The sequence below is a fragment of the Papio anubis genome, chromosome 11 (assembly GCF_008728515.1).
Source record: "Papio anubis isolate 15944 chromosome 11, Panubis1.0, whole genome shotgun sequence".
In the NCBI taxonomy this organism is placed as follows: Eukaryota; Metazoa; Chordata; class Mammalia; order Primates; family Cercopithecidae; genus Papio; species Papio anubis.
The window spans coordinates 14,607,775-14,634,919 of NC_044986.1; the positions used below are offsets into that span (position 1 = coordinate 14,607,775).

The window sequence follows — 27,145 nt, forward strand, 5'->3', positions numbered from 1 at the left end:
AAACAGTGTGGAGCTTCCTTAAAGAACTGAATGTAGATCTATCATTTGATCCAGTAATCCCACTCCTGGGTATCTACACAGAGGAAAAGTCATTATATGAAAAAAGATACTTGCATATGCATGTTTATAGTAGCATAATTCACGCTTGCAAAAATATGGAACCAGTCCAAACGCCCATCAATGAGTGGATAAAATGTGAGATATATATAGATCTACTCAGCCATAAATACTACTCATGAAATACTACTCAGCCATAAAAAGGAATGAAATGACCGGGCGCTATGGCTCATGCCTGTAATCCCAGTACTTTGGGAGGCCGAGGTGGGCGGATCACGAGGTCACGAGATCGAGACCATCCTGGTTAACACTGTGAAACCCCATCTCTACTAAAAAAATACAAAAAATTAGCCAGGCATGGTGGCGGGCGCCTGTAGTTCCAGCTACTGGGAGGCTGAGGCAGGAGAATGGCATGACCCTGGGAGGTGGAGCTTGCAGTGAGCCAAGATCGCGCCACTGCGCTCCAGCCTGGGTGACAGAGCGAGGCTCCATCTTAAAAAAAAAAAAAAAAAAAAAATGAAGTGACATTTGCAGCAACCTGATTGGAAATGGAGACCATTATTCTAAGTGAAATAACTCAGGAATGGAAAACCAAATATTGTATGTTCTCACTCATAAGTGGGAGCTAAGCTATGAGGACTCAAAGGCATAAGAATGACACCGTGGACTTTGGCAACTCAGGGGAAAGAGTGGGAGGGGGTGAGGGATAAAAGACTACATGCTGGGTATAGTGTAAACTGCTTGGGTGATGGGTGCACCAAAATCTCAGAAATCCCCACTAAAGAACTTATCCATGTAACCAAACACCACCTGTTCCCCAAAAACCTATTGACATAAAAGAATAAGGTGGTACCCTTGGCTATGCTAAAGAATAAATAATTTTATTCATTCTTACTTTTTAAACAATGAAAAGAAAAGCCTTTCAAGTTATTCCTAATCCATGTAGGCAAACTATGGTATCTCAGTACCATCAATTCGCATTTCTCCAACACTGAGGCTGAGCACCTTTTCCATGTTTAGGAGATATTATTTAATCCGCTCTGCCTTCTTCCTGATCATGGAAAAAATTTAAAATGCAGAAAAGTAGAGAGAATTGGATCAAGTCTCTGGAGCTATACTGTCTAATAGAAGTTGATGTGGAGATGGGAATGTTCTAGATCTGTACCATCCAATACTGGCCACACATGGCTATTGAGGTCTTGATATGTGCTTCATGCAACTGAGGAACTGAATTCCCAGTTGCATTAACCACATTATGCAACTGGAGGTTCCCATACTCCAGGAGACTCTAAACTATTTGTCAAATGGAAATAACAGAGAGACTTTCTAAAAGTAAATGGTATTTATTTAGGAGTAGGGCATTGCAATGGGAATACATGTGCCACAGTAAACTGTACATATTCAGGGAGGCAAGACAAAGGATTTTAAAGGTATTAGGCTGGGGCAAAAGGAATTGTGTTTTTTGCTATTACTAATACAATGAGAAGGATTACATAATTGAGATTATTCTTGGCTATAAGGATCAATAACAAGGGTGACAGCAGTCTGAGGTTGGGCAGACACTGCTGCACAGATGTCCCGGCAGGAGCATTTTCTGTGTAAGGTCGTGATGGCCTTTGTGCAGGATTGCAGTTTTTGTTATCGGGCATTTATGCACGAGAACTCTTCTCTTTATAGTCGTCCCCAGCTCTATCTGTCAGGGTTTTCTGTTTTTATATATGTATTTTAAAAAGTGGCTTCATTTTGATTTGAACTTTTACATTCTTATTTTAAGGCCCTGTTGCACATAAACTGTTTGTGCCCAGTAAGGCTGAGGTCGTATCAGTTCAGTGGCTATGAACGAAATGGTAAGATGGTAATTGAGCCAGTAGCTACGGTTCAAATTCAGGCCCTATCACATTTCCAGGCTGTGTGACCTTGGGCAAGCTATTCAGCCACTCTGAGCAGCTTTTCTCATCTGTAAAATGGAGGTATTACTAGTATCTGCTCTTAAAGTGTTTTGTGTGTACGTGTGTGTGTTTTACTAAAAGGAATAATTTGGTAAAGTGCGCTTGAATCCTGGAAGGGGCCAGGCCCATGGGCATACTCCAGGCTAGTGCTGACCACAGCTCAGTGAATGAGCACAAAAGCTTTTGCCTATGCTTCAGGACCCTTGTAGGCATTCCCTCACTTACTCCATACCACAACTCTAAGGCGTAGCTACTGTCTTTAGCATCACTTGGCAGATGACAGACATAGGCACACAGAGAGGTTAAGTAACTTGCCCTAGGTCACACAGCTAAGGAGTAGAAGTACTAGGCTTCACACCCAGATCTGGCCGATTTCTGAGCTGGCTCCGTTAACCAATATACTAGACAGTCTCTGGTTGAGGGGCTGTAGTCTCAAAGGCAGTGGTTCTTAAAGTGTGGTCCCCAGACCAGCAATATCAACGTCATCTCAGAACTAATTAAAAATGCAAATGTTGGGGCCCCTCCCCAGAACAACCGAACGAGAAGCTCTGGGTGTGGGGCCAGCTGTCTATTTTTCAGTTAGAATCATTTTTAATATTGAAATACAAAAAGCAAGCACTGACTTCGGTGTTTATAAACACACACACAGGTCAAACAGCCAAAATGTGCAGAGGAAATGAGCTTCTGATCTGTCTTCCACAGTCTCCATTCCGCGGCTGAAGCTGCAGCCAGCCTCCCTCCTCTTACACATAGGGATTCATAGTGGCGACTTTCCACTACAGGTGTAATGCATTTTGTCTGTTTCACATTGAGGGCCTGTCCCTCCCCAACAGCTCCATTCTAAAAATAAATAAACAGAAAAGCAGCCGTTCATGGTCAGGGGCACATCCTTCCCACTGGCATCGGTTCCTACCCCACAAGGGGAAAGTGAGATCTTCCAGTTAGGAACAATTTGGTGAAAGGAGTGGCTACAGCTGGAATAACCGTCTACATGGCTGCACTGTGGTATCAGAGGGAAGAAAGAAGTCAGTCAGGACAGTGTGGAGGGCACAGTTGCAAGCTGAGTCTTTCCATGAGACAATGTGGGGAAAATTCTCCCCACCAGGTTTAGATAGATCAATGTGTCAAAGTTAAAGAAAAAAATCCAAATAATCAACAGTTCAAACACTACTGAATTTCAAACTTCTCCCACCGAGACAGCTCAAACAGTAGTAACAATCTAGATCTTTCCAGGAAGTGAAGGTAGAGCCCCTGGCATTCCTCCTGAGAGCCCTGTGTTAGGCCCTAGAAGTATCCACCGCTGCTGCAGTTGCTGCTCTTGCTCCGTTTGCAACTTCTCAGTCTCAAAGACAACAGGAAGAACCAGGATCATAAAGGAAGTGGTCCCAGTCCACAAGGCTACCCTCGAAAACCTGTACATTTTTTGAGCCACAAAGAGGAAGAGACCAAAAGTGGCTCCAGTCACAGACCTGACCCTCTCTGGAAACATCCCCATCAGGCCCCATAGTCTCTCCGACGGGGACTCCTCTAGCCCCTCGTCGTCATCCTCCTCCAGCTCCTCCTCAGTCTTCACCGCTTTGCCTTTCAGGAGCAATTCATCCGGGGAAGTTCGGAGACGGGGTTTCCCCTGCACCGACAGCGGCAACCATGTAGTCTATATTTTAAAAAGCCCCTAGGTAATTCTGATGTAGGCTGGAGCTTGAGAAGCAGGTCTTGAAGGGCATTCAGAATCATGGCTTTGAGTCCCAGCTGGTGGGATGGAGGCTCTAAGCTCCTACTCTTTCCCCTGGTCCTCATCACAGCCCCTTCTTCTAGCCCCAGCAGCCTCCCTCTTGCCCCGGCTGCCCTGTGGTCTCTGCTTGCACAGGGCTCTCCTGCCCAGACCAATTGCCCTGAGATGGTCCAAGAAGTAAGTGGTCAGTGAAGGGTGGCCCTGCCTCTGTCCCCCCTGGGTCGCTTCTGCAACTGTTACCCTCCCAGCAGTTAGCCCCATGCAAAGTGTGAACTGACACGCCACTCAGTTGCTTTGAAAGGGATGCATCTCCCTGGCTGTCAGCTTGTTGTGACTGTCAGTTTAGGTGACAGAAATCAGGCTCCAGTGAGAGCATCTGCCAGAGCTTAGAGATTCAAGGCCCCCAAGGGAATGAAAGAAGAGGGAGAAGATGAAGACATTTAGACAAGCGTGGCTGCTGGCCCTCCCAGCAGTCAGGCCCTGCATCCACACTGACAGTACCTGGGGAATTTCACAACACCTGGGCACCTGAATGGAGCTCACCCCAGGCCAACAGAGAACCCCCTGGAGTGGGGGCCTGAATGCTGACCATTTCTCAAGCGCTCCTGGGGTGATGCAAATACGATTGCTTTAACTTAGCACTTAAACTTGAAGGACAGTAGGGATCTCTGGGGATCCTGTAAAAATGCAGGGCCTGATTCAGTGGGTCTGGGGTGGAGACCACATTTCTGCATTCTAACAAAACTCACCAATTATTTTGCCAAATGACCATTTTGTCTATGTAACCAGATTTCCTGTTTGATTTGGGAAGCACGATATTTAGTAGGTTATTAAAGGGAAATTCATGCTTAAGAAATTTTACTAGCAGAAAGTCAATTGCCAGCAATTCATCTGAGAATTTGAGTTTATGCTAACTTTTCATGTAAGATATTTACGTGAAAGTTTACCTGTAAGATATTTCAATTCAGCCAGCCCTTGGCGGGGAGCTTGACTACATAGGTAGGTCTTTGGGTGAGGCCCCAACCATCCCAGAACCTCCCAAATTCATCAGGCTCTGCCGTCACCTCCTGTACATTTGGAGGATCTGCTGCTAAAAGTGTTTGAAAACTAGATCTTTGTATCCAAATGGTACATTTGACATTTGGGAAACGTGAGGCTCAGAGAAGTTAAGCACGTTGCCTGAGGTTGCACAGCCTAGGCCATCAGTCCAGAGAGATGCTGTAGACCCTGTGGTGCCAACTGAGGCAGACCCAGGCCCATGGCTCAGCAGCCCCTGATGCCCCCAGCTCACCTTCCTGGTGGTGGGATTGCCCAGCTGACAGCCCAGAAGGTGCCCAGGCTGAAGGCAGCGCCTGAGGAGTTTGGAGTCAGCACCCTCAATTTCCCCGCAACCCTAGTGCCATGGACTGTCTCCCTCTGAGGCTTGCCTGGTCCCATCTCCCTCCCTCTTGGCAGTGGCAACAAAGGCTACTTATTAATCTTAAGTTCACAGAGGGCTGTAGAGGCCAGAGAACAGATGCCTGTGCCTGCCAGCCATCTGCCACTTTATTCTAGAAAGGGGCAATCCTCCTGCAGCCACGAATGACCATTGTGTTGGAACCAAGGTAGCAGCAACATCATCAAAGCTGCAGTGAAGGCAGCAGCTGAGCAACTCAGCCCTCACCTGGAGAACAAGCACACACTCCTGCAGGGCTGGACTGTCCCTACCTTGTCCTGGGGGAAGCCACCTTAGCAGGGGCAGGAAGTATCCTGCAGCAGGGAGGGAAAGAGAAGAGAAGGGAAGGGGTATGGGGAAGAAATGCCTATCCCAGAGCCCATTTGCAGTAACTGACTGGTGAGACTCAAACCCTGCCCCAGAAACCAGGAGGAAGATTAGCTCTGCAGCCTTCCCGAGCACCTGTAGATCCCCAGCGCTACTTGTGACCTATTAGACCTATCTATTACAGAGCTTGAGGGTAGGACATGCCTTCAGAAGTTCATCTGCATAAGCTTCTGCCTTTAGGTGGGCTGGAGACTTTCATGTTCATTGCACAGATGAGGCCACTGAACCCCAAGAGGTGAATCAGTGGAGGAAGAAAGCCCCGACCTGGCCCCCGCCTTCTGATTCAGGGATGGACTCTGTCCCCAGGGGTCTTTCCCATATGACCTTTCCTCCCTTGCTCTGGTCTCCCAGTGGGGAACAGGCTGGACAGGACAGGTGTCAAGGGCTAAACAAAGCCAGGGAAATTGGAGTGGAAATGACCAGGAACCTTCTGCGGGGGATTTTGAAGATGGAGCAACTGCTGGGGTATGGGGCTGAACTCAGGCCTGCAGGGTTGGACAGCTCCTGCTGAGGAGATTTAGCTGAGGGCTCCCAGTAGCCTCAGGGGTGAGCAGGGGCAGGCATGATCCCAGCCCAGCTGTGGGAGGCTGGGAACCTTTCTGGTGGGCACTCCGTCTTGGCATGAGGCCTCAAGGGATGCACAAAGACCTGTACCAGACAAGGCTAGCTGATGCTGCTGTGCCTCTGAGGGTTTACAGCATGGGTGGGGACTCCTCCCTGCCATGACCATTAGACCCAATCAAAACATCAGATGCAGGTGGTACCAGAGGAATGTCCAGCTGCAGGTTCCACACGTTCCCACTCTAGTCCTGTGAGGCAGAACCCACATCCCTGACAGTTCTGCAGGCAAAGAAATTGAGGTACTGTCATGTTCTCCCATCCCTACCCTGGGACATCTCGCTTTTCCCATTGTGGAGCAGGCATAGCATTAGGACCTACCACTTGGAGATAAACTGAGCATTCGGTGAGATGGTCCACAGAAAGGATGCCGTCTGATGAAGCCCCGCTGTTCCGTAAGTGATTCTTTGTCATTGTCATTGTCTTTGGGATGGGGAGGAATAGGAGATCTTAGAGGAGCGTCCCTGGGGGAGGGAAGAAGAGCTGAGGAGAAGAGGTCCAGCTGCCTACCCCCAAGACCTACAGGGAGGAAGAAACAGAGGCAGGTCATCAATCTCCAGTTGGAAAGTGGTTGGGGCAGCTGCAAGAAGGATGAGGGACTCTGTCGGGGTCAGGGGAGGGTTGCCCAGCAGGGTGGCAGATGATCTGTCTCAAGGTTTTTCAAACAGCCCTGCCCGCCTGTCTCCAAAACGCCCTCATTTTGTAGAGACCCCTGTAGGTTTCTTGTACCCAGCCAGGGCCAGGTACAAGCACCAGCACTGTGAAAGCACGTGGTCTGAACAGGTCGGCAGACCTGCCTCAGCATTTGGCTGATTTTTGTCAACAGCTCTAGTGATTGGAGCTGTGCCTTTCTCGTCCTCTAATTGGAAGTGGGATTTTTCTATTTCTGAAAGGGCTGGGCCAGACAGGAAGGTGGCAACGTGGACAGCACTCAGCCAGCCTGGGTGGCAGTGAAAATGTTTTCTCTGTCCTAATTTGAAAAACCAGCTGAAAAAACAGACCTCCCGGCTGACTCAGGGCCATTATCACTAATTACATTTATGAGGCACTAACGTCTGCCTAGAAAAGTTCCTATGGCAGCAACTCGAGAACGAGTTGCACGTTGAGGAAGGGAGAGAAGCGGTCTTGCTGCAGACCTGCTTGTCTCAGAGGCTACAGTTTTCTGGGAGGGGGCACAGTCTGAGGGGAAGGAAGCCCCTGACCACACTGCAAGGAGGGGCTGTGAGAGAGGGGTCTTATCCCAGGGTTGGGGGAACATGACAATGCCTTCATCCCTGCATAACTGCCAGGGATGTAGATTCTGCTTTGTAGGATCTTTGGAGACTGGGCCTTCCTACTCCTGGTTCTCAGGATGCTGCTCTCATGAAGTTTCTTTTCTTCTCTTTTCTTTTCAAGATAGGATCTCACTCCATCACCCAGGCTGGAGTGCAGTAGTGTGATTTTGGCTCACTGCAGCCTCAACCTCTAAGGCTCAAGAAATCTCTCACCTCAGCCTCCCAAGTAGCTGGGACTACAGGTGCATGCCATCATGCCTGGCTAATTTTTTGGTAATTTTTGTGGAGACAGGGTTTTGCCATGTTGCCCAGGCTGGTCTGGAACTCCTTGGCTCAAGTGATCCATGTGCCTCCGCCTCCTAAAATTCTGGGCTTACAGGCAAGAACCACTGTGCCCGGCCCTCAGGAAGTTTCTGTTCTAAGGCAGAACACATTGATTTGGACACACATTAAAAGGCTCAATTTCAGAAACATGTAGTATAAGCTGAATGTAGTTGTTAAAAAGAACAAGGGAGCACTTATAGGAAAGAACCCCAAAAGGTATCTACCATATACTACTAGGTGAAAAAGCAGTTTATAAAATAGTGTGTAGAGTATGTGTAGATCCGTTCCAGCTGCTATATACCCAAGACCGGATGGCTTAGACAGATATTTATTTTCTCATAGTTCTGAGGTTGGGAAGTCCAAGATCAAGGGGCCAGAGGGTTGTTTCTGGTGAGGGCTCTCTTTCTGGCTTGCAAACAGCCACCTTCTTGCTGTGTGTTCACATAGCCTTTTCCATGTGTGCAAAGTGAGACTGCTGGTGTCTCTTTTCTTATAGAGGCACCCGTTTTACAGGATTAGGGCTCTATTCAATGACCTTATGACCTCATTTAACCTGAATTGTCTTTCTACTTACCTCCATAAAAGTCCTATCTCCAAATGCAGTCACACTGGGGGTACTGGCTTCAACGTATGAATTTGAAAGGGAAGGGGGAAAGGACAGTTTGGTCCATAACAGAGTATGATCTTGTTTGGGTAAAAAGGTGTATATATATGTAACAGATTTGTCGTTGTTGCTTTTTATAACAACCGTGTTTTCAGAAGGGTGGCTCTGGTCAGATGGGGCCTGCTCTGTTCTGCTGATCCCTGCAGGGAGCACCAGGTTGAGGGTGAAGCTGGAAGCATCAGCTCTCTTTGCCTGATGGGGAGTGGGCTGGCTTGGAGATGCCAGTGCAGTCTAGGAGTCAGGCAGGAGTGACCACAACATTGGCAGTAGGACCCCCATGTATTCAGGAAAGTCAAAATGCCTGAGACAGTGGCAAGACAGCTGAATTCTATGCATGGGGAATTAGGGGGAGAAGCAGGCACAGCACATGGGGCGCAGGGTCCACAACTGAGGGGACCAGGGAGCAGAGGAGGCCCCTAGGAACCAGCAGGAACTGGGGACTGTAGTGGGCTATGAATTAGCAGTCTTACCAGTCACATCTGGATCTGAGGGGCAAAGGACCCCAGTATATATTAAGTATTTTAGTATTAGAAAAAGATCTAAGAGAAGGAAGACCATAAATATTTTAACAAGTGCTTTGATATGTGTGAGATGGTAGAGAGGGTGGACGAGATTGGAGTCAGAATTATTTCCTTCTTTGTAAGTTGATGTGTTATCTGATTTTTTATGAGCATGCATTTCTTATATAATCATAAAAACAATGGCCGGGTGCGGTGGCTCACTCCTATAATCCCAGGACTTTGGGAGGCTGAGGTGGGTGGATCACTTGAGACCAGGAGTTTGAGACCAGCCTAGTCAACATGACAAAACTCCATCTCTACTAAAAATACAAAAATTAGCTGGGCATGGTGATGTGCACCTGTAGTCCCAGCGACTCCCAGGCTGAGTCGCGAAACCCAGGAGGCAACAGTTGCAGTGAGCTGAGATCATGCCACTGTACTCCAGCCTGGGTGACAGAGTGAGGCTGTCTCAAAACAGAAACAAAAAACAAAAAACCATAATGGCTCAATTTTCTTTTAATACATCAAGTACATAAGCTGAATTCAGCAATTAGACTATTGCTATTATCTGCATGTTTCTGTAGCCCTAAAATTCAAATGTTGAAAGCCTAACTCCCAAGGTGATGGCATGTACAGGTGGGACCTTTGGGAGGTGATTAGCTCATAAGGGTGGAGCCCTCATGAATGGCATTAATGCCCTGATCAAAGAGCTTGCTTGCTCCCTCCACCATGTGAGGACACAGAGAGAAGGTGCCATCTCTCACCCAGAAAGTCGGCCCTCCCCAGACACTGAATCTGCGGGCAGCTTGATCTTGAGCTTCCTAGTCTCTAGAACTGTGAGAAATAAACTTATTATTTATAAGCTGCCCAGTTTCTGGTATTTTATTATAGCAGTCTGAAAAAAAACAAGATTGCTATTAAGTGTCCACTATGTGCTAGACTCTGTTGTGGACACAGAGATAAACCAGACAGACGACCTTGCTTATGAGCTTAGATTCTAGTAGGAGAGGCAGACAGCAGGCAAGTGACTTCATGATATAATGCAACATAGAGACTAGTACTCTAAGGGAAAGAAAGCAGAGGAGCTGAGTGGGAGGAAGCAAGCAGAAACAGAATAGAGACCTGGGAGCTCCAGGTGGAGGGAAGAGCCAGGCAAAGTCCTGAGGCTGGGGTGGCAGATTGGGGAGCAGCATCGCCCTTGTGCAGCTGAAGCAGAGTGAGCAGAGGCAGAGTGGGTGCCTGGCACTGGTGTTGCTGCTCACTCACCAACCAGCTTCTCAGTCCTGGGGCACAGTCCTCAGGGGATCACTGTGCAAAGGTGGCCCCTGCTGAGAGGTGTTAGTGCTGACTACCATAGGTTGGGGAGCTTGAACAACAGGTGTTTATTTTCTCGTGGTTCTGGAGTCTGGAGGTCCAAGATCAAGGTTTCCAGTGAGGGCTCATTTTCCGGCTTGCAGATAGCTGCCTTCTTACTGGGTGCTCATAGAACATTTCCTCAGTGTGTGTGTGTCTGTACGTGTGCTGAGTGAGTGAGACAGAAATTTGGAGCTCTTGGTGGCTTTTCTTAAAACAAATCCCATCAGATCAGAGCCCTACCCTTATGCTTTTATTTTAATTACTCCCTTAGAGGTGCCATCTCCAAATATGACCACGCTGGGGGTTAGGGCTTCAATATATGAATCTGAAGGATTCTACTGTAATTTCCTATAATAGGAGCAAACCCTAGACCAGAGCCTTGGGCTCCAACCAGCTCCTCCATCAATAAGTTGGGTCATTTGGGTAAAGTGAATCAGTTTTCCCTCCTGTAGTCTGGGGGACATTGTACCTATGCCTCCATCTTCCAGGGCTGTTGCAAAGACGAAAAGGATGACCATGACATTGTGAGAGAGCCTTGTACGCTGTGAGGTGCTCCACAGTGAGAGGCCTCATTATAGGAAAGAAGGATTGGAAACAATACTATGGAATCCTTGGTCTCAGGGTCACCTTGGGTCAGGAGAGAGTATTTACAGGGGGGCCTAGGGCTCAAGGTTTCAGGTACAGCATCTGCACAGACCACGGGCACAAACACCTAGAAGGCTGGGCTGGTCCCATCAGTCAGGGGAGTGGGTGTGAGTAGGACTAGAGGTTGCTCTGGGGACAAGGGACCCTGGAGTTGGCCAGGGAAGTCTGTGTTTTCTAAGTTTTGAAATTATCAGGACAAGTTGAAAATTAAACTTGTTCTTCTACCAGTCAATTAAAGAACTTAAAACACCAGCAAACCAAAGCAAGCCCAATTTAGCCACAGCCCAGCAGTTTCTGACCTAGGCTGTTGACACTGTTGATGGGATGGGTGGGGGGAATGAGCTTGGGAAGGAAGAAGGGTCTGGAGAGAGATGGGGTGGGTTGGATCTGGTCGGGTGCTCCTGGCATCTAGCAGCTGGAGGCCCCAGATGCTGCTAAACTACAATGCACAGGACACCCCACAATAAAAAATTAACCAGCCCAAGATATCAGTAGTGCTGAGGGTAGGAAACCCTGGCATATGTTGGGCTGGATGATTCTTGCTTGTTCTGATTGCTTTGTGTATTGCAGGGTGTATGCCCACCCCACCCCCAAACACACATATGCCCTTAACTCAGAGCTAGTCAATAGGAGAGTGTCTCTTAATATCTAGCCTGGTGCCACCTCTTCATCTGAAACATATTCAGGCCAGTTCCAAGCTGCCTGCTCTTGCTTCAGAAGGCTACTCTTGGATGGAAGAGTCTTGCTACGAGTCAGTCTTGCTGCCTTTCTGTTCCCCCTGCTGTTTGTTCCTAGTCTTCCTGAGGGAAAAGTGCAGCTGAAATATTGGCTGTTATCATGGTGAAAAGATTAGCAGGGGATTGTAGCGGAAATGTTTTAGCCCAGGTGTGATCAACTGGGCTCTTCAGGAGAGAAACAAGCTCATGTCATCTGTGCTGAATGCTCCCCATTTGGAACTCAGCTTCCTGTCCCCTTCCCCTCCCGACTCGCCAGCAGGATGGACAGAGGGAGCCTTCTCTCTCTCTAAAAGGGAGAGCAGAAAGGCAGATGCACACAGGCCTGTCTGTCCCGGGTGCAGGGTCCTTAACAGCTTCCAGGGCTACTTCTCCATGAACCAGGGCTCTCAGGAGTGTGTCTGCCATTTATTATTTGATTAGTCTCTCCAAGGGCATCTTAATTCTTCCTTCCCAGGCACGTACTCCAGCCAGCTGGTTTGAGAAATTACGTCTCCGGGCTTGCTATAATAAGGCAATTACTTGAGCAGCATCCCATAGCACAGCAACAAGTCCTGAGCTTCGTTATGGCCTTCATTTCCATCTGGGGTGAGAAAGCACTGAAATTTTGAAAAGCTGCAGTTTTCAGATGACCTGTGTACACAGATAAAACTCAGGAGGGGCCTTGAGTCTATGGGTGATGTTTGTCCTGTTCACCCGTCTCGGGTCTTTGGAGATTTGGGAATGGTGAGTGGGACAAGTACGGGCTTTGGGGCCCAAGGAATGAAGCTGGAATCCCAGTTCAGTACTAAGTGTGTGGCCGTAGGAAAATTATTTAATCTCTCTGGGACTCAGTTTCCTTATCGGTAAAATGGGTGGGATTATAACCATCCTTAAAGTTTGGTGGACATTTGCTCTTTGTTGGCTGCTCAGCACCTCTTCTCCCTCTTTAACAGTTCCTTGATTTCCTTTTGGGGAATTACCTTCTCCACTGTGTACAATCCCAGAGGGACTTGTACAGGGTGGGCCAATCAGACTGGATCCAGGGATACCCCTAGAATGACCCATGCTCCTCATTCTGACAGGCAGGCCCTGGCAAGACTCCTGAGAGATGCTATTCCTTAGAACTTGGGATCTGCCCAGCTTCCAGGTCCTCTTCGGATCCATTTATCCAGTCTTGTCACTTCCATGAGCCTAACCAATAACCTTCTGATAGACTCCTTTTTGTTTACATTCCCCAGGGTTAGTCTCTCTTGCTTGTAACCAAGGAGCCCTAAGTCACCCACAGGCTTGTTGGGAGACAGCAGAGAGTGAATCTGTTGTGTGTGTGCCTGCCTCAGAGCCTGGTATACATGGGCATTCATCCAGTGGGATTTCTCCCAATCTCTGCCCAGGAGATCAGAGTTTATGAAAGTGGAGGAGATAGCCTGAGATAAGCAACCAGGACAGGTCAGGCTCACCAGAAAGGGTCGAGGCTCTGTCTCCTGTGAGGACTCTCTACTTCCCTGCTTTGGTTCACCTGTTCTCCTTGGAGAGAACAACTGCCTTGTTCTCTGGGATCCTTTTCTCACTGCCCTCTGACTCCTTAGGGCGAGGGGGAAAAGTTCAGAGGAGGGATTGGAGGGGACCACTAATCCTGAGAGTAGGGAAAGCCAGGCTCTGGTTGGGGGGTACCTGTTCACCTCCCTGCCAGTCTACCAAATCTGTTTATCTGCCCTCCAGAGCAGCAGAGCTGGGATGTTTTTAGACTGCATCTCCAAATGCAGAGATGAGCTGCTTGAAGCCCCATCAATTTGCCTAAACCTTGGCCCTGGCAAATCCTGCCTCTCCCACTAGACAGCAGTCATAGCATCCAACCGTGTCAGTGAGAAACAAATGTTCACTGAGTTGCATTAAATGTGTAAAACCACTTCAGAATCACCCACCCTCTGTTCTTAAAACAAAAAAAATCTATTTTGTGAGAAATTAAATTGCATGGAAAAGTACTTGTCTCTGTCCATTTAGTGTTGCCATAATGGAATATCTGAGGTTGGGTCATTTATAAAGACAGGGGTTTCTTTGGCTTATGGTTCTGCAGGCCATACAAGAAGCATGGCACTGGCAATTATTATTCAGCTTCTGACAAGGGCCTCGGGCTGCTTCCACTCATGGCGGAAGGTGAAGGGAAGCGGGCATGTGCAGAGCTCTCGTGGCAAGAGAAGAAGCAAGAGAGCAAGAGGGGAGGTACCATACTCTTCAACAACCAGCTCTTGCGGAAATGAACGAGAACTCACTCATGGAACTCTCAATGGAGTTCTCATGGAGAACTCTCAATGGAAGCACTAAGCCATTCACGAGGGATCCACCCCCCGGCCCAAACACCTCCCATCAGGCCCCACCTTCAACACTGGGGATCAAATTTCAATGTGAGCTTTTGGGGGAGCAAAAATCCAACCAACCAACCGAAGTACAAAAAGAATATAACCAAGACATGCTGTCACCACTTAAATTAAGAGCTGTTAACATCCTATTTTCTTCCGTACTTGTAAATAAATAAATAAGCATTAGCAATGGAGGTAAAGTCCTGTGAAGCTATGTTGACCAATCCCATTTCACTCCCCACCACCACCCTGAATTAACCTGGAGCAGGAGGTTACTGTGGATGCTTCCAGTCTGCAATGAGCACACACATGCTTCCAGGTCCTTGAGCAGGATTCATACGTCTATGTGTGTGTTTTCAACACTGACACAAATGGCATTGTTCTAGACGCGTTTGTCATCTTGCTTTTCCCATCCAACGTTTTTGAAATCTGTGTTGACATATATGATCTGAACACACACACACACACTTCCTTTTAACTGTAAAGTATTACGTGAACCCACCACTTTACAATGACTACTGGACATCCAAGTGGGAATTTCCCCCTAACTCTGGTGGTTGTGCCTGTGCCTGCCTCCCTGAGGCTGTGTGTGAGTCTCTCAAAAGGAGACTGGGTGTACATTTTCAGCTTTACCAGGTCCTGCCAAAGGGCCTGTTTCACTCCCTCCAGCGCGGCTCTCCTCTGCTGCCCCTGTACGTCTTACAGGGGCCTCCTCTTCTCTGATGATGGGTGGTGTGATGGTTTAATACTGAGTGTCAATTTGATTGGATTGAGGGATACAAAGCATTAATCCTGGGTGTGCCTGTGTGGGTGTTGCCAAAAGAGATTAACATTTGAATCAGTGGACTGGGGAAGGCAGATCCACCCTTAATCTGGTGGGCACAATCTAATGAGCTTCCAGCGAATATAAAGCAGGCAGGAAAGAAACATGGAAAGGAGAGAAGGGCCTAGCCTTCCAGCTTACATCTTTCCTTGAACATCAGACTCCAGGTTCTTCAGTTTGGGACTCAGACTGGCTCCCCTTGCTCCTCAGCTTGCACACAGCCTGTTGTGGGACCTTGTGATCATGTAATACTTAATCAACTCCCCTTTATAAATACCTATATATCTATCATATTAGTTTTGTCCCTCTAAGAGAACCCTGACTAATACAGGTGGCCACTCCCATCTTCCTGGTTTCTCTCTCTTCCCTGCTCCTTTTCCTTTCATGCTTGCTTTACTGGCTTTTCTTCCTCCCTCCTCCCCACTTGGGGCATTCACCCGGAGCTCTTCTCCAGCCTCTCTAGATTTCGTTCATACCAGGAGCCTCATGGTCCCAGAGTGAGGCAGGTGTAACTGAGATGTGTCTCACCTGGCCAGCACAATGCTCTTGAATCATTTCAAACCTCCATCAGGTACCAGGCCCACTGTCTTATACTAACCACATTGGCACTCGAGTAGACTGCCAGTAGAGACGGTAGGTGGGTTCACTCAGCATCCATTCCAACCCACTTCTAGGATACCCTTCTCTCTGGCAGAGGCTGGAAAGCTAAGATCTGCCTGTCCCAAGCTCCTTGCAGGAATGGCTCCGGATAGGATTCAGATTTATCAATCAGATGCACTTGCTTGGGACTTGAATTCAGAACTAGGTGGGGAGGTTTGCAGCACCTATTTTCTGTGCCAGATTTCAGCAGGCACAACGTGGCTCTGGAGCCAACAGCTCTAGGAGCAGCTTCCTGAACGCTGGACACCGGTGGTGTAGACCTCCAGCCAGTAGCTACTTGGTACATTCTCAGCTTTTTGATCACAGCAAAAGTGGCAATTGCCTTCCCTTGGTGGAGCAGTTCTGTGATGTTTTTTGGGAATCTCCACTTAGCCTACGGACTATTTATTCCTCCCTCCCTTCCAATGCCCCTGTACGTACCCAATTCCCTGACTTAAATTCACTTCTCCTTAAACTAGCTAGGGTGGCTACTGTGAACTGCAATTGAAACCTGACCAATAGAGTCCCTGAAGGAGTGGAGTGTTTGACCCCTGATTTATTCCCTTCCTTCCTGAGAGCATATTCTGACTTCAATTTCATTTACTCATTTATTGAATCATCCACAAATATGTATTAAGCCTCTACTAGATGCTTACCACTGGGCTGAACAGGGGGGAAATGACGACGAAATAAGATGGTACCAACGAGCGACCCTATTCCAGTCTTTGGAAACACCATTCTCCCCGTCTTCTAAACTAGGAACCACACAACCTCATATAAGCCTCTTTTTACCCGCCCGCCACCCATGTGCATGGCAGCTCTACGTTCTGGCATCACTGTGAGCCCCGAGGCCCCACCATATCCAAGCATATCTCTGTGTAGATAAAATGACAGACAAGCTGTAAGGAAGGAGGTTGTTACTGAGAAGGTCACCTGTGTTTTTGAAGTTTCCAAAGGGCAGCATTAGCATTAGCCTCACCAGTGCAATGTATTTGGGAGCCCAGAGATTTGGGTTTATGAGAACTGATAAATTGCCACCTCTTCCCAAGACAAAGTGCCTCATCAAGTTGGCTGACAGAAACAGCTGCTTTCACAACAGCCAAACTGGAATCACATCTGGGAAGGTTTTAACCAAACAGACTATTTGTTTTTGTATAAAAGGATGTGCTAAACATTGAGATCTGTCATGTACCAAGAGGGAGTGGAAAAAACAACCCATGAATATCGTTTAATTAAATGACTCAGGGCAGCTGCAGGGACATACATGCTTTTCCTTTTTTAGAGTTGGCAAGGAGCTTATGAATTATTTAATATAGACTTCAAGAGAAGGAATATTGCCAGAGATAAAGAGGGACCTTTCGTAGTGATAAAAAGGGCCAATTCATCAAAGACATAACATTCCTAAGGGTACAGGCACCTAGTAACAGAGCTTCGAAATATAAGCAGCAAAAATTGACCACACTAAAGGTAGCAGCAGACAGATCTGTCATAGGGAATCTTATTACCTTGCCCTCAGTAATTGGTAGCACAAAGGATCTCTGATAGAGCAAGGATCTGGAAGATCTGAACAGCACTATGGACCACTTGGCCCAGTTGACACTTACAGAACCCTCCACTCATTGACAGCAGGGCACATCCATTTCCCATGCAAATGGAACATTCACCAAGATAGACCATGTGCTGGACCACAAAATAAATCTCCGATTTCCAAAGGTTAAAATCATATAAAGCATGTTCCCAAACCAAAAAGGAATTACACTTTAAATTAAAAAAATCTAGAAAATCCCAATATTTGGGAATCAAGCAATACAATTTTAAACAATCCATTGGTCAAAGAAGAAATCACAAAGGAAATAAAAACGTATCCCAAACTGAATAATCGTGCTCCCTTTCACCTTCAGAGGTAGAATGACCAACCGTCCCTGTCTGCCCAGGGCTATGCCTGTTTTGTGACTGTAAGACCCTTGTCCTGAGAAACTCCTCAGTTCTGGGCAAAACACAATGGTTGGTCACCCTATGAAATATTTTGGTTTGGACTCTAAGTCATGTGGTATAGGACCTAGGTATAGGACTTGGGTATAGGACTTCTTTTTATGGGGTCAGCATCTATAGTATAATGAGAAGATGTGGGCTCCAATCCAAGCTTTGCCATTTATTAACTGTGTGACCTTGGGCAAGTTACTTCATCTATCTGGACCCCAGCTGTGCCACCTTCCAAATAGGGGCTAATATTATCTACCTTGCAAGGTTCCTCTCCCCTCCCCAAGATGGAATCTCACTCTCCTTCCCAGGCTGGTATGTAGTGGTATGATCTTGGCTCACTGCAACCTCTGCCTCCTGGGTCCAAGTGATTCTCCTGCCTCAGCCTTCTGAGTAGCTGGGATTACAGGCGTGTGCCACCATGCCCAGCTAATTTTTGTATTTTAGGTAGAGATGGGGTTTTGCCATGTTGACCAGACTGGTCTTGAACTCCTGACTTCAGGTGCCTCACCTGCCTCGGCCTCCCAAAGTGCTGGCATTACAGGCATGAGCCACCATGCCCGGCCAAGTTTGTTTGGTTTTGTTTTAAAGATGGTCTCACCCTCACCCAGGCTGGAGTACAGTGGCGTGATCTCAGCTTACTGCAAACTCCATCTCCCAGGTTCAAGCGATTTTCCTGTCTCAGCCTCCCAAGTAGCTGCGATTACAGGTGCCCATCACCACACCCAATTAAGTTTTGTATTTTTAGTAGATACAGGCTGGTCTCTAACTCCTGACCTCAGGTAATTTGCCTCGGCCTCCGAGAGTGTTGGGATTACAGGCATGAACCAATGCACCTGGCCCCTTGCAGGTTTTTATGAGAAGTAAATAAATGATACGATCAGAGTGCCTGGCACAAAAGTGCTTAATAAACAATATCTATGATGATGATTATATCAGCTTGTTTAAAACAAGCTACAAGACAGGAAAGGGTCTTGGAAATGGGTAATTCCAAAAGCCCATTTAACCTTTTCATCATCATAAAAATAGTTCATATTCACAGAGAGTTTGCCATGAGAGCCCACTGTGCTAATGACTTTTTGTGCATTTAAGAGGAAACCAAGTCTTAGAGAAGGGCAGTGATTTCCCCATAGTCACACAGCAAGTCAGAAGTAGGTGGGGCATCAGCTTCCAGGTCTCTTTAGTTCAAGGATCTTTCCACAATATTTTGTTGCCGGGGGTCAGGGGGGAGGGGCGGTGATCTCCTCCTAGTTTTGGAGGGGCATCAGAAAGCAGAGAACCAAGGGGGTTGGGCAGGTCCCAGCAGCCCCTGCCTTTCTAAGTTTCCCCTGCTGCATGTTTGGAAATGGGACCAGGCTGCTGAGCTACTCCCACCAAGCCCCGCCAAACCCTGAGGAGGCCAAGGAGTAGGATGGGGGTGGGGACTACACTGGTCACAGAGCTGCTGTCACCAGGAGGTGCTTTTCCTGATCCAGTGCAGCTGACTCATAAGCTCTGAGCCTGCTCCTCTCTCAATGGCCCTGTGGCTCAGAGCTTCCTTCTTGCTACAGCCAGTGGGAGGGCACAGGGCCCCATTGACCTCCAGCTGGGTCTTTTGTGACCTCCTTTCTCCCTCCCACCTGGGATTTTCCATGGGGTTGAGATGGAGCAGGCCCCCCCACCCACCCACCCTCCAAGAAGCCTTCCAGCCCCCAAGCACGGAATTAAAGGAACATCTTGAGTTCCTTCAAGGGAAATTCCAGGCACCTACCTAGCTTGCTCTGAGAAGTGAACAAGCAACTTGATAGGCAAGAAGGTAATAGTAGCTTAGAACAATAGCCAAGGAAGCTGGAATCACAGGCTGTTTGGTTCCCTATAGAAACCAAAGGCAACATCTTAATGTATGTGCCCGAGTTGTTTCTCAGAAACCTGGACCCCCACCAGACTGGCTCGTAGACCTCAGATAAACGGGAACTGAGGACTGACCTCAGACAACTGTTCTTTCCTCTAAATTTCTTCCTGTGGTGTCTAGAGGAAGTCACACCCAGGAGTCGGAGCTAACATTTTCTGCTAACCCCCAGTTTTTATTTTGTTATTTTTTGAGATGGAGCCTTGCTCCACAGCCCAGGCTGGAGTGCAGTGGCACGATCTCAGTTCACTGCAACCTCTGCCTCCTGGGTTCAAGCAATTCTCCTGCCTCAGCCTCCCAAGTAGTGGGATTACAGGCATGTGCCACCATGCCTGGCTCATTTTTGTATTTTTAGTAGAGACTGGGTTTCGCCATGTTGACCAGGCTGGTCTCAAACTCCTGACCTCAAGTGATCCGCCTACCTCAGCATCCCAAAGTGCTGGGATTACAGGCCTGAGCCACCACGGCCAGCCTGACCCCCAGTTTTTAAATAAAGCTTCTCTTCCTTAACCAATTGCAAATCAGGAAATCTTTGAATCTACCTATTAACGTGTAAGCCCCCATGTCAAGATATCCTGCCCTTTTAGGCCAAAACCAATGTGTAACCTTTGTCTACTGATTTACAATTTTGCCTGTAATTTCTGCTTTCCTGAAGCTGAGCCCCACCTTTAAAAATTCTTACCTGCAAGCCATCAGTGAGGTCAGGATTATTTGCTAGTCACCAAGTAAGGAAGAGAGGAAAGCATTTTTGCCAGGCACCAAGTAAGGAAAATCGGGGAGCGTTGCCCAGCAAATAAATGCCTTCCCGTCTTCTGCTGCAAACCTTGGTGTGGATGTTCTGTCCTTACTCCACCTGGCATGCAGACCCCAGGTTGGTTCAATAACAGGGTCTTTACTCAGCTTTCTTGGCCAAAGCCCAGTGCTGACCACGTGAAGATAATTGTGTTTCTAGAGAGTCCTTATTGTGATGGAGAAAAAAAAACAATTCATGTGAGCTCAGGTCACTCTGACCCTGCAGAGTAGGTATTTCCCTGGAAGCAGAGCTCTGATTTTCTGCTTTGTTTTCTCACTGAAAGGGCACAGTGCAAGATGCAGGGCTTGTTTCTCTGGTAGAGATGTGATTGTCCTCACCCTTTGCTGAGTGGGAAGAGGCTTCATTAGTGTTACAGGAAATGGGTCCAGATCCAGACCCCAAGAGAGGGTTCTTGGATCTCGCACAAGAATGAATTCAGGGTGAGTCCACAAGGCAAAGCAAAAGCAAGTTTATTAAGAAAGTTAAGTGGTGAAAGAACAGCTACTCCATAGAGTAGGGTGCTCCCGAAAGTAAGAGGAGGAAGGTGTCCAACCTAGGTACAACACTTTATATGTATGTAGGATAAAAAAAGATAATGGGGAGATGTGCTCTCCTATAAGGGTTTGTGATAAAGGATTAGTTTTCTTAATTACTATATTTTGCAAGAATATTATCTTTAAAGGAAAATTAGGAATTCTTCTGTTAAGATATTAGGATATCAGAACACTCTTAAGTCTGGGTCTGTTTAGTAAATGTTATCAATCTGCTCACTTAACCGTAAACATCTAGAGGCCAGGAATAATACCTTTCTGGGAATGTAGCCCAGCAAGCCCCAGCCTCATTTTTCCTAGCCCTCACTCAAGATGGAGTCGCTCTGGTTCTAATGCCTCTGATGTTAGTACCTCTTTTTATTTTTTGTGGAATGGGCTCCATCCCCGAAGTCCATATGCCCCAACTGCTCCCAGGGTGCAGAAGTCCCTGGAATGCGTGCTTGGCAGGCGGTCCATGGCTTTATCTTCCGTCTGCACTGGAAAGCACCCACCAAGCCGATTCATTAATCCACACCGGGCATCTCCAGTTGGTTGGATGATAGCAACTCAAACACAGCCCGTCGCAAAGTGAAACAATCATCTTCCCCTAAGTGAATTTTTCCTTTCATCACACAAGCCAGAGCCGCTGGAATCTACCTCTTAAGCCTTTTCCCTTCCTCTAGGTCATAATTTATTTTCTCAACCTGAGTGAGTGCAACTGTTGATCAGGAGGATATCCAGGATACAGGATGATAGGAAACATATAACTATTAGCTATTGTTAAATACAAACTCCTAGGAGCTCAGTTGATAAACTCAGGAGAAATCTGGTGGTTCAGCCAGATTTTGAGGAGAGAAAGAATTGGAGAAGGAGAGACACGGAAAAGGGAGAACTGGGCCTTAACTCCAAGATGCATTTGAATTGGATGCATTTGCGTTTCTGGAATTGATTGGGTGGGAGCCATAGAGACAAACTCTGGCAGTTAAGAACAAACTGTGAAGCTGCCAGCTGTTGAGGTGGTTAATTAGGACACAGAACCAAACCAAAAGTAACAATCAAGCCTTTTCTCATATACTGTAATAGAGCAAACAAGCCAGGAGCCAGAAAGAGGAAGGCACCAGCTCCTCATGGTTTCATTTTCCCCCTAGAATGGCACTGGGCAATGATGGGGTGGCATCCCATCAGATGCAGTGCAGACAGAGGAAATTACCTTACAGCTCAGGAGCCCCTAACAAAAAGGCTCCTTATATTAGTTCGTTTTAACACTGCTATAAAGACACACCTGAGACTGGGTAATTTGTTACTTTTCCAATTACTTTCAATGGCAAACATCACAATTACTTTGTTACCAACCTAATATAAAGAAAAGAGGTTTAGTTGACTCACAGTTCTGCAGGGCTGGGGAGACCTCAGGAAACTTACAATCATGGCAGAAGGCAGAAGGGAAAACACGCACTTTCTTCACAAGATGGCAGGAGCAAGTGAGAAGAGAGCAGGGAAAGCTGCCATTTATAAAACTGTCACATCTCGTGAGAACTCACCATCACGAGAATAGCAAGGGGGAAATCCGCCCCCATGATCCAATCACCTCCCACCAGGCCCCTCCTCCGACACTGGAGATTACAATTCAACATGAGATTTGGGCAGGGTCACAGAGCCAAACCATTTCGCTCTTGCCTTTTGGATCCAGGGGGTTTGGAGAGAAAAAGTGTTGAGTCAGAGTGGAGAAACGGTCTCAGCTGAGACCCCTTGATAAGGAGGTTTCTCAGCGGAGGAGCATTAAGGGTGTAGGCATGGAGACATTGAGTTCATCCGTGCAAACACTGAGATATTTGCACCCAAAGTTCCTGTAGTTGTGATGTTGAATTTTATTTCATGTTTTAGTGTGGCTATCAAAATTCTTGGGGATGAGATAAAAACAATAGTTGTTATTTGTAATGACACTGGGAAATATCTGAATGTAAGCTGACCACAGAATTGGAACTGAAATCTCATAATTGGGTTGTGTCTTTGCCTTTCGTGGATTGATTCTTGAGGGACACAGCACAGTCAATATGGAAGATATATGAGCAATGGAGGTTGTTCTACATAAACTTTTTGGGTGGAAGTTTTGAAATTGTCTTACCTGGCACATGTGTAATTTTGGGTAGAATAATTGATACGACAAAACTTCTCAAATCTCAGTGCCTTAATACTGATTGTATTTCTTGTTCATGTCACAGTTCAGTGTGGCTTAAAAAGTGGTCACTGGGAAATGGGGACAAGGTTTAGTCTGCTCTGTACTGTCATTTAGGGGCTTCAGCAAGCAGAAAGGAAAAGTTCATGAAGGAAGTTTTTTAAGGGAGAAGATCATGAAGTGTCTACCAATCCCACCCGCATTCCCTTGGCCAATACTTAGTCACATGTCCCCCCTAACTGCACAGAAGGCTGAGAAATACAGCCTAGCTCATGTTCAGGAGAAAAACGAAGCAGAGTTTGGTGAAGACAGAACAGTCTCTGCCACAGCACATTTCTGGGTTTTTTTTGAGATGGAGTCTCGCTCCGTCACCCAGGCTGGAGTGCAGTGGTGCAACCTCCATTCACTGCAACCTCCACCCCCCCAGGTTCAAGCGATTCTCCTGCCTCAGCCTCCCGAGTAGCTGAGATTACAGGCGCGTGCCACCACACCTTGCTAATTTTGTGTTTTTAGTAGAGACGGGGTTTCACCATGTTGGCCAGGCTGGTCTCGAACTCCTGACCTCAGGTGATATGCCTGCCACTGTCTCCCAAAGTGCTGGGATTATAGGCATGAGCCATTTCACCCGGCCACCACAGCATGTTTCTTAGGTGACTGGATATTAATTTGATTCTCTTTTATGTTTTTTTGAGACAGGGTCTCACTCTTTTGCCCAGGCTAGAGTGCAGTGGCATGATCTCCGCTCACTGCAAGCTCTGCCTCCGGGGTTCACACCATTCTCCTGCCTCAGCCTCCCGAGTAGCTGGGACTACAGGCGCCCGCCACCACGCCCAGCTAATTTTTTGTATTTTTAGTAGAGACGGGGTTTCACCGTGTTAGCCAGGATGGTCTCAATCTCCTGACCTCCTGATCTGCCCGCCTCGGCCTCCCAAAGTGCTGGGATTACAGGCGTGAGCCACTGCGCCTGGCCTGATTCTCCTTTTCTGATAGTCTCAGTGAGTATAAGGAATTGTGGGGCAACAACACTAAGGTAATACAACAACACTAAGGTAACACAACAACACTAAGGTAATATGTGTGTATCCACGTTCTCTGAGAAACTAGAGCTCAGCTCTAAAGATGCCTGGGATAGGGAAATGAATATTGACAAAGGTGAAGAAACAATTTCAAGAACAGAAAACAAATTCAAACATGGAGCTCAAGTGGAGAAAATCGGAGAAGGGTTCTCAGCAAAACTTCAAGAGCTAATATCTTCTGTGGCGCTCTCCCTTTCATTTTTATCTTTGTCAGGTGTTTGAGTTTTGTTTTTTCAATGACACTGGGTGCTCTGTGTTGAGGGCTCTTTGGTGTTTCCCCGGGGAGAGATTTGAGTTTCTCTTTTCAGCTGGTTAGTTCTCAAATGATGCCCTTGGGCAGGTCATGTCTACTTCTACACAATTTGAAGTAAATTCCAGGAAGCTGAGCCGAAAGTTAAAAACAGACAAGGAAACGGGAACTTGCAATCCTTGAAGGAAACAGTTATTTAAACACAAGCTCTGTGTGTTTAGCCAGGAGAGGAACGGACCGTTCTTACGGGGAAGGTGCATTATTTTTTAACAGGGTGGCACCAATGTATACAGATACATGTGTAAGGAGGAGGGTTGTGAGTAATGTGTCTGGTGCGTGCTGTGAGCTCGCTGGCGGCCGGGGTTGGTGACTGGTGGCCAGCAGGGCTGCAGGATATCATCAGGGCCCCAGCCATGTGGGAACTGTTATGGGACAGCTGGTCCAGAAGTGGGTGTGGGCTGGATCTCATCTAGTTCTGAATATGGCTGTAAGGGAAGGAAGGTTGTGTCCCAAGTAGGAAATAGAAGCGCGTCTTGCTGTTCAACTGTAAGTTGAAGCAGTGGCCCTGGGGACAGATCTGAGATCCCTTCGGGAAGGCATGATGGCCATGTCCACAAGTTGCTGCGTGAAAGCCCCTTGGTTTTGACGTCTGTTTGCAGCTGGGTCTGTTGAAATGCATGTGCCCACATCTGCACTCCCACCTGTGGGGGTACTAGGATAACCCCAGAGGAAGGAAGTGAGGAATGGGGCATCTGAGAAGCCTCCCCTTGTGCTGCAGCCAATTGCAAGGATGGAGAGAGTTCTATGCAGAGGAGCCAACAAGTCACAGAGTGTTCTTGAAGTACATTGTATCTGTTCCTGCCCAAGAAACAGGTGCTCTTAAGGACATCCCTCTTGACATCCAAAAGGCCCTGAAATGCAGTGAATAAAAAAAGGAACTTTGCCTTCATCTGGAAAGCAGCCTACCTACACAATGGGCAACACGGCGCTTAGAAAACCGTGGTGAAAGATGGCAGGGGCATGAGCTACACAGAACAAAGGAACAGAGAAGCAAGTCAAAGCCCTCTAGGTGCAGTGGTGGAAAAAAAAAAAGCATCTGACTATAGCAATTGGGCTGGAAGCAGTTTGGGGGTCGATTATATGGCATAATAAGAGAAATGACATCAGCGGGGTTCTCACTATTATTTTATTAGTATTATATTAGGGCAGAGCAATATGAGGGGAAAACGCAGCTAAAAGGATGGATGGGAGAAATAATCACATCTGACTCCTTTCTGAGACAGTTTAGAATGCCACTTGTCAAAAAGGCAAGGGGGTTGGGCAGAGCGATTGATGCCAGAAGGGACATAGATTTCAGATTTAGGAGGAGGGGAAATCCATCAAGTTTGCCAGTAGACATAGGAGCTAAAGGAGCAGATTCAGAAGGAAGGTGCTGGCTTTGCAGACCTTGAGGGGAAGGAATGCGGCAACTTGGAGGAAGTGAGGAAAACGAGAGGAGGCAGCCCAGGTGGGGTGGTGGCTGAGGGCGTGGTGGACATCAGACAAAGTCGCAGAGTCACACGGCCCTGTCAAGGCACATGCCACTCTGCATTGTCCTGGCAATAGGTCCCCATTTTGCCACCCTGGCATTAAAACAAGGATAAGCCAAGGCAGGGAGGCAGGTGAACTGTAATCAGAGGCAGGGCCCATGTGGTGTGGTGGCTCCACTCTGTGGGGACTACCTGGGCACAGGAATTTGGGATGTGTGACAGACAAAGAACGTGTCATGAAGTCCGTGTGTCCAGAAAAGAGAGAGAGAGACCCTCCTGGGAGCTGCTGGCCTGGGATTCTCCTGTTGGCTCTGATAGGCCTTGGAATAAATATTCAGTTTGGCCATGCCTGCTACCTCGTGTGTGTTTGGGAGGAAATCTAGCATTTGAAGAACCCAGGCTGGGCACAGGTGGGAGTGTGCTCTCTAAGGTAGCCTCTGAAACCATCCAGAAGGCCGTTCCCTCCCACTGCCCAGAAGTTCGTCCCACCCAGAGATGGGAGTTAGCAATGCTCCTCTGTGTCACTTCTTTCCACCCTGTTTGGGCTCTCCACCCTCTCACCTGGACCTCTGCAGCAGCCTCCCAAAGGGCACCCCAGTTCCTGCCTTTCCCCACTGCAATTCACCCTCCAGACTCCTGCCTGAAGAAACTCTACTCTCTTGTGTAAGACCCACCAATGGGTCCTGGTTCTTAGAGAATAAAGCGTAAACTCCTTAGTGTGATTACAGGTTCCTTCCAGATCTGGCCCTGCCTCCCCAGCCTGCCTTCTCTGGGTGTCTGAGTCTTCCCACTACCAACTCCACTTAGCAGTCCATGCCTCTGGTACTTCTGGCCTGGCTCCTCCTCCCTTCCCCTCCCCTCCCCTCCCTTCCCCTCTCCTCTCCTCTCCCTTTATCTTTTTCTTTTCTTCTTCTTCTTCTTCTTTTTTTTTTTTTTTTTTGGGACAGAGTCTCTCTCTGTCACCCAGGCTGGAGTGCAGTGGCACGATCTTGGCTCACTGCAAGCTCCCCCTCCCGGGTTCACGCCATTCTCCTGCCTCAGCCTCCCGAGTAGCTGGGACTACAGGCGCCCGTCACCATGCCTGGCTAATTTTTTGTATTTTTAGTAGAGACGGGGTTTCACCGTGTTAGCCAGGATGGTCTCGATCTCCTGACCTCGTGATCGGCCCACCTCAGCCTCCCAAAGGGTTGGGATTATAGGCGTGAGCCACCATGCCTGGTTGGCATTTTCTTTTTTATCTTCTGAGGCTCACTCCAAGCATAACCTGACCCATCCCCTCAGGTTGGAACCAGCCACCCCTTCCTTCGGGTAGGACAAGGATGCAGGTGGGCTTCAGGAAGAGCAGGATCCAGGTGCTGGGACTCTGCCAGGACTCTCTTGCTCTGTGCTCTTTGCTCGTCTGCCAGTCAGCTCCTTTCTCTCCCTGAAGGTAGGGGCTTATTTCACC

The 27,145-nt window shown here is 47.7% G+C and overlaps 1 protein-coding gene across 1 annotated transcript; it reads right to left on the reverse strand.

The window, feature by feature from the left end:
- Positions 1-820: 820 nt before the first annotated feature.
- Positions 821-24,584, reverse strand: LOC116269383. The gene is made up of 4 exons (XM_031651916.1): positions 24,467-24,584; positions 6,500-6,697; positions 5,402-5,487; positions 821-3,660 (listed from the first exon to the last, which is right to left on the reverse strand). Exons 1-4 carry the CDS (start codon positions 24,582-24,584, stop codon positions 3,226-3,228), a joined length of 837 nt encoding a protein of 278 aa, XP_031507776.1. The 3' UTR covers positions 821-3,225.
- Between the last annotated feature and the right edge of the window lie 2,561 nt (positions 24,585-27,145).

Excerpts from the sequence above, each read along its gene's own strand:
- LOC116269383 (XM_031651916.1), bottom strand. The coding sequence starts at position 24,584 with ATGGCTGGGGCCCTGATGATATCCTGCAGCCCTGCTGGCCACCAGTCA. Across the intron at positions 6,698-24,466 it reads CAACCCTCCTCCTTACACAT|GTCTTGGGGGTAGGCAGCTG; the intron begins GTATCTGTATAC and ends TCCTCCCTGTAG. Across the intron at positions 3,661-5,401 it reads AGTGTGTGCTTGTTCTCCAG|ACTACATGGTTGCCGCTGTC; the intron begins GTGAGGGCTGAG and ends TTTAAAATATAG.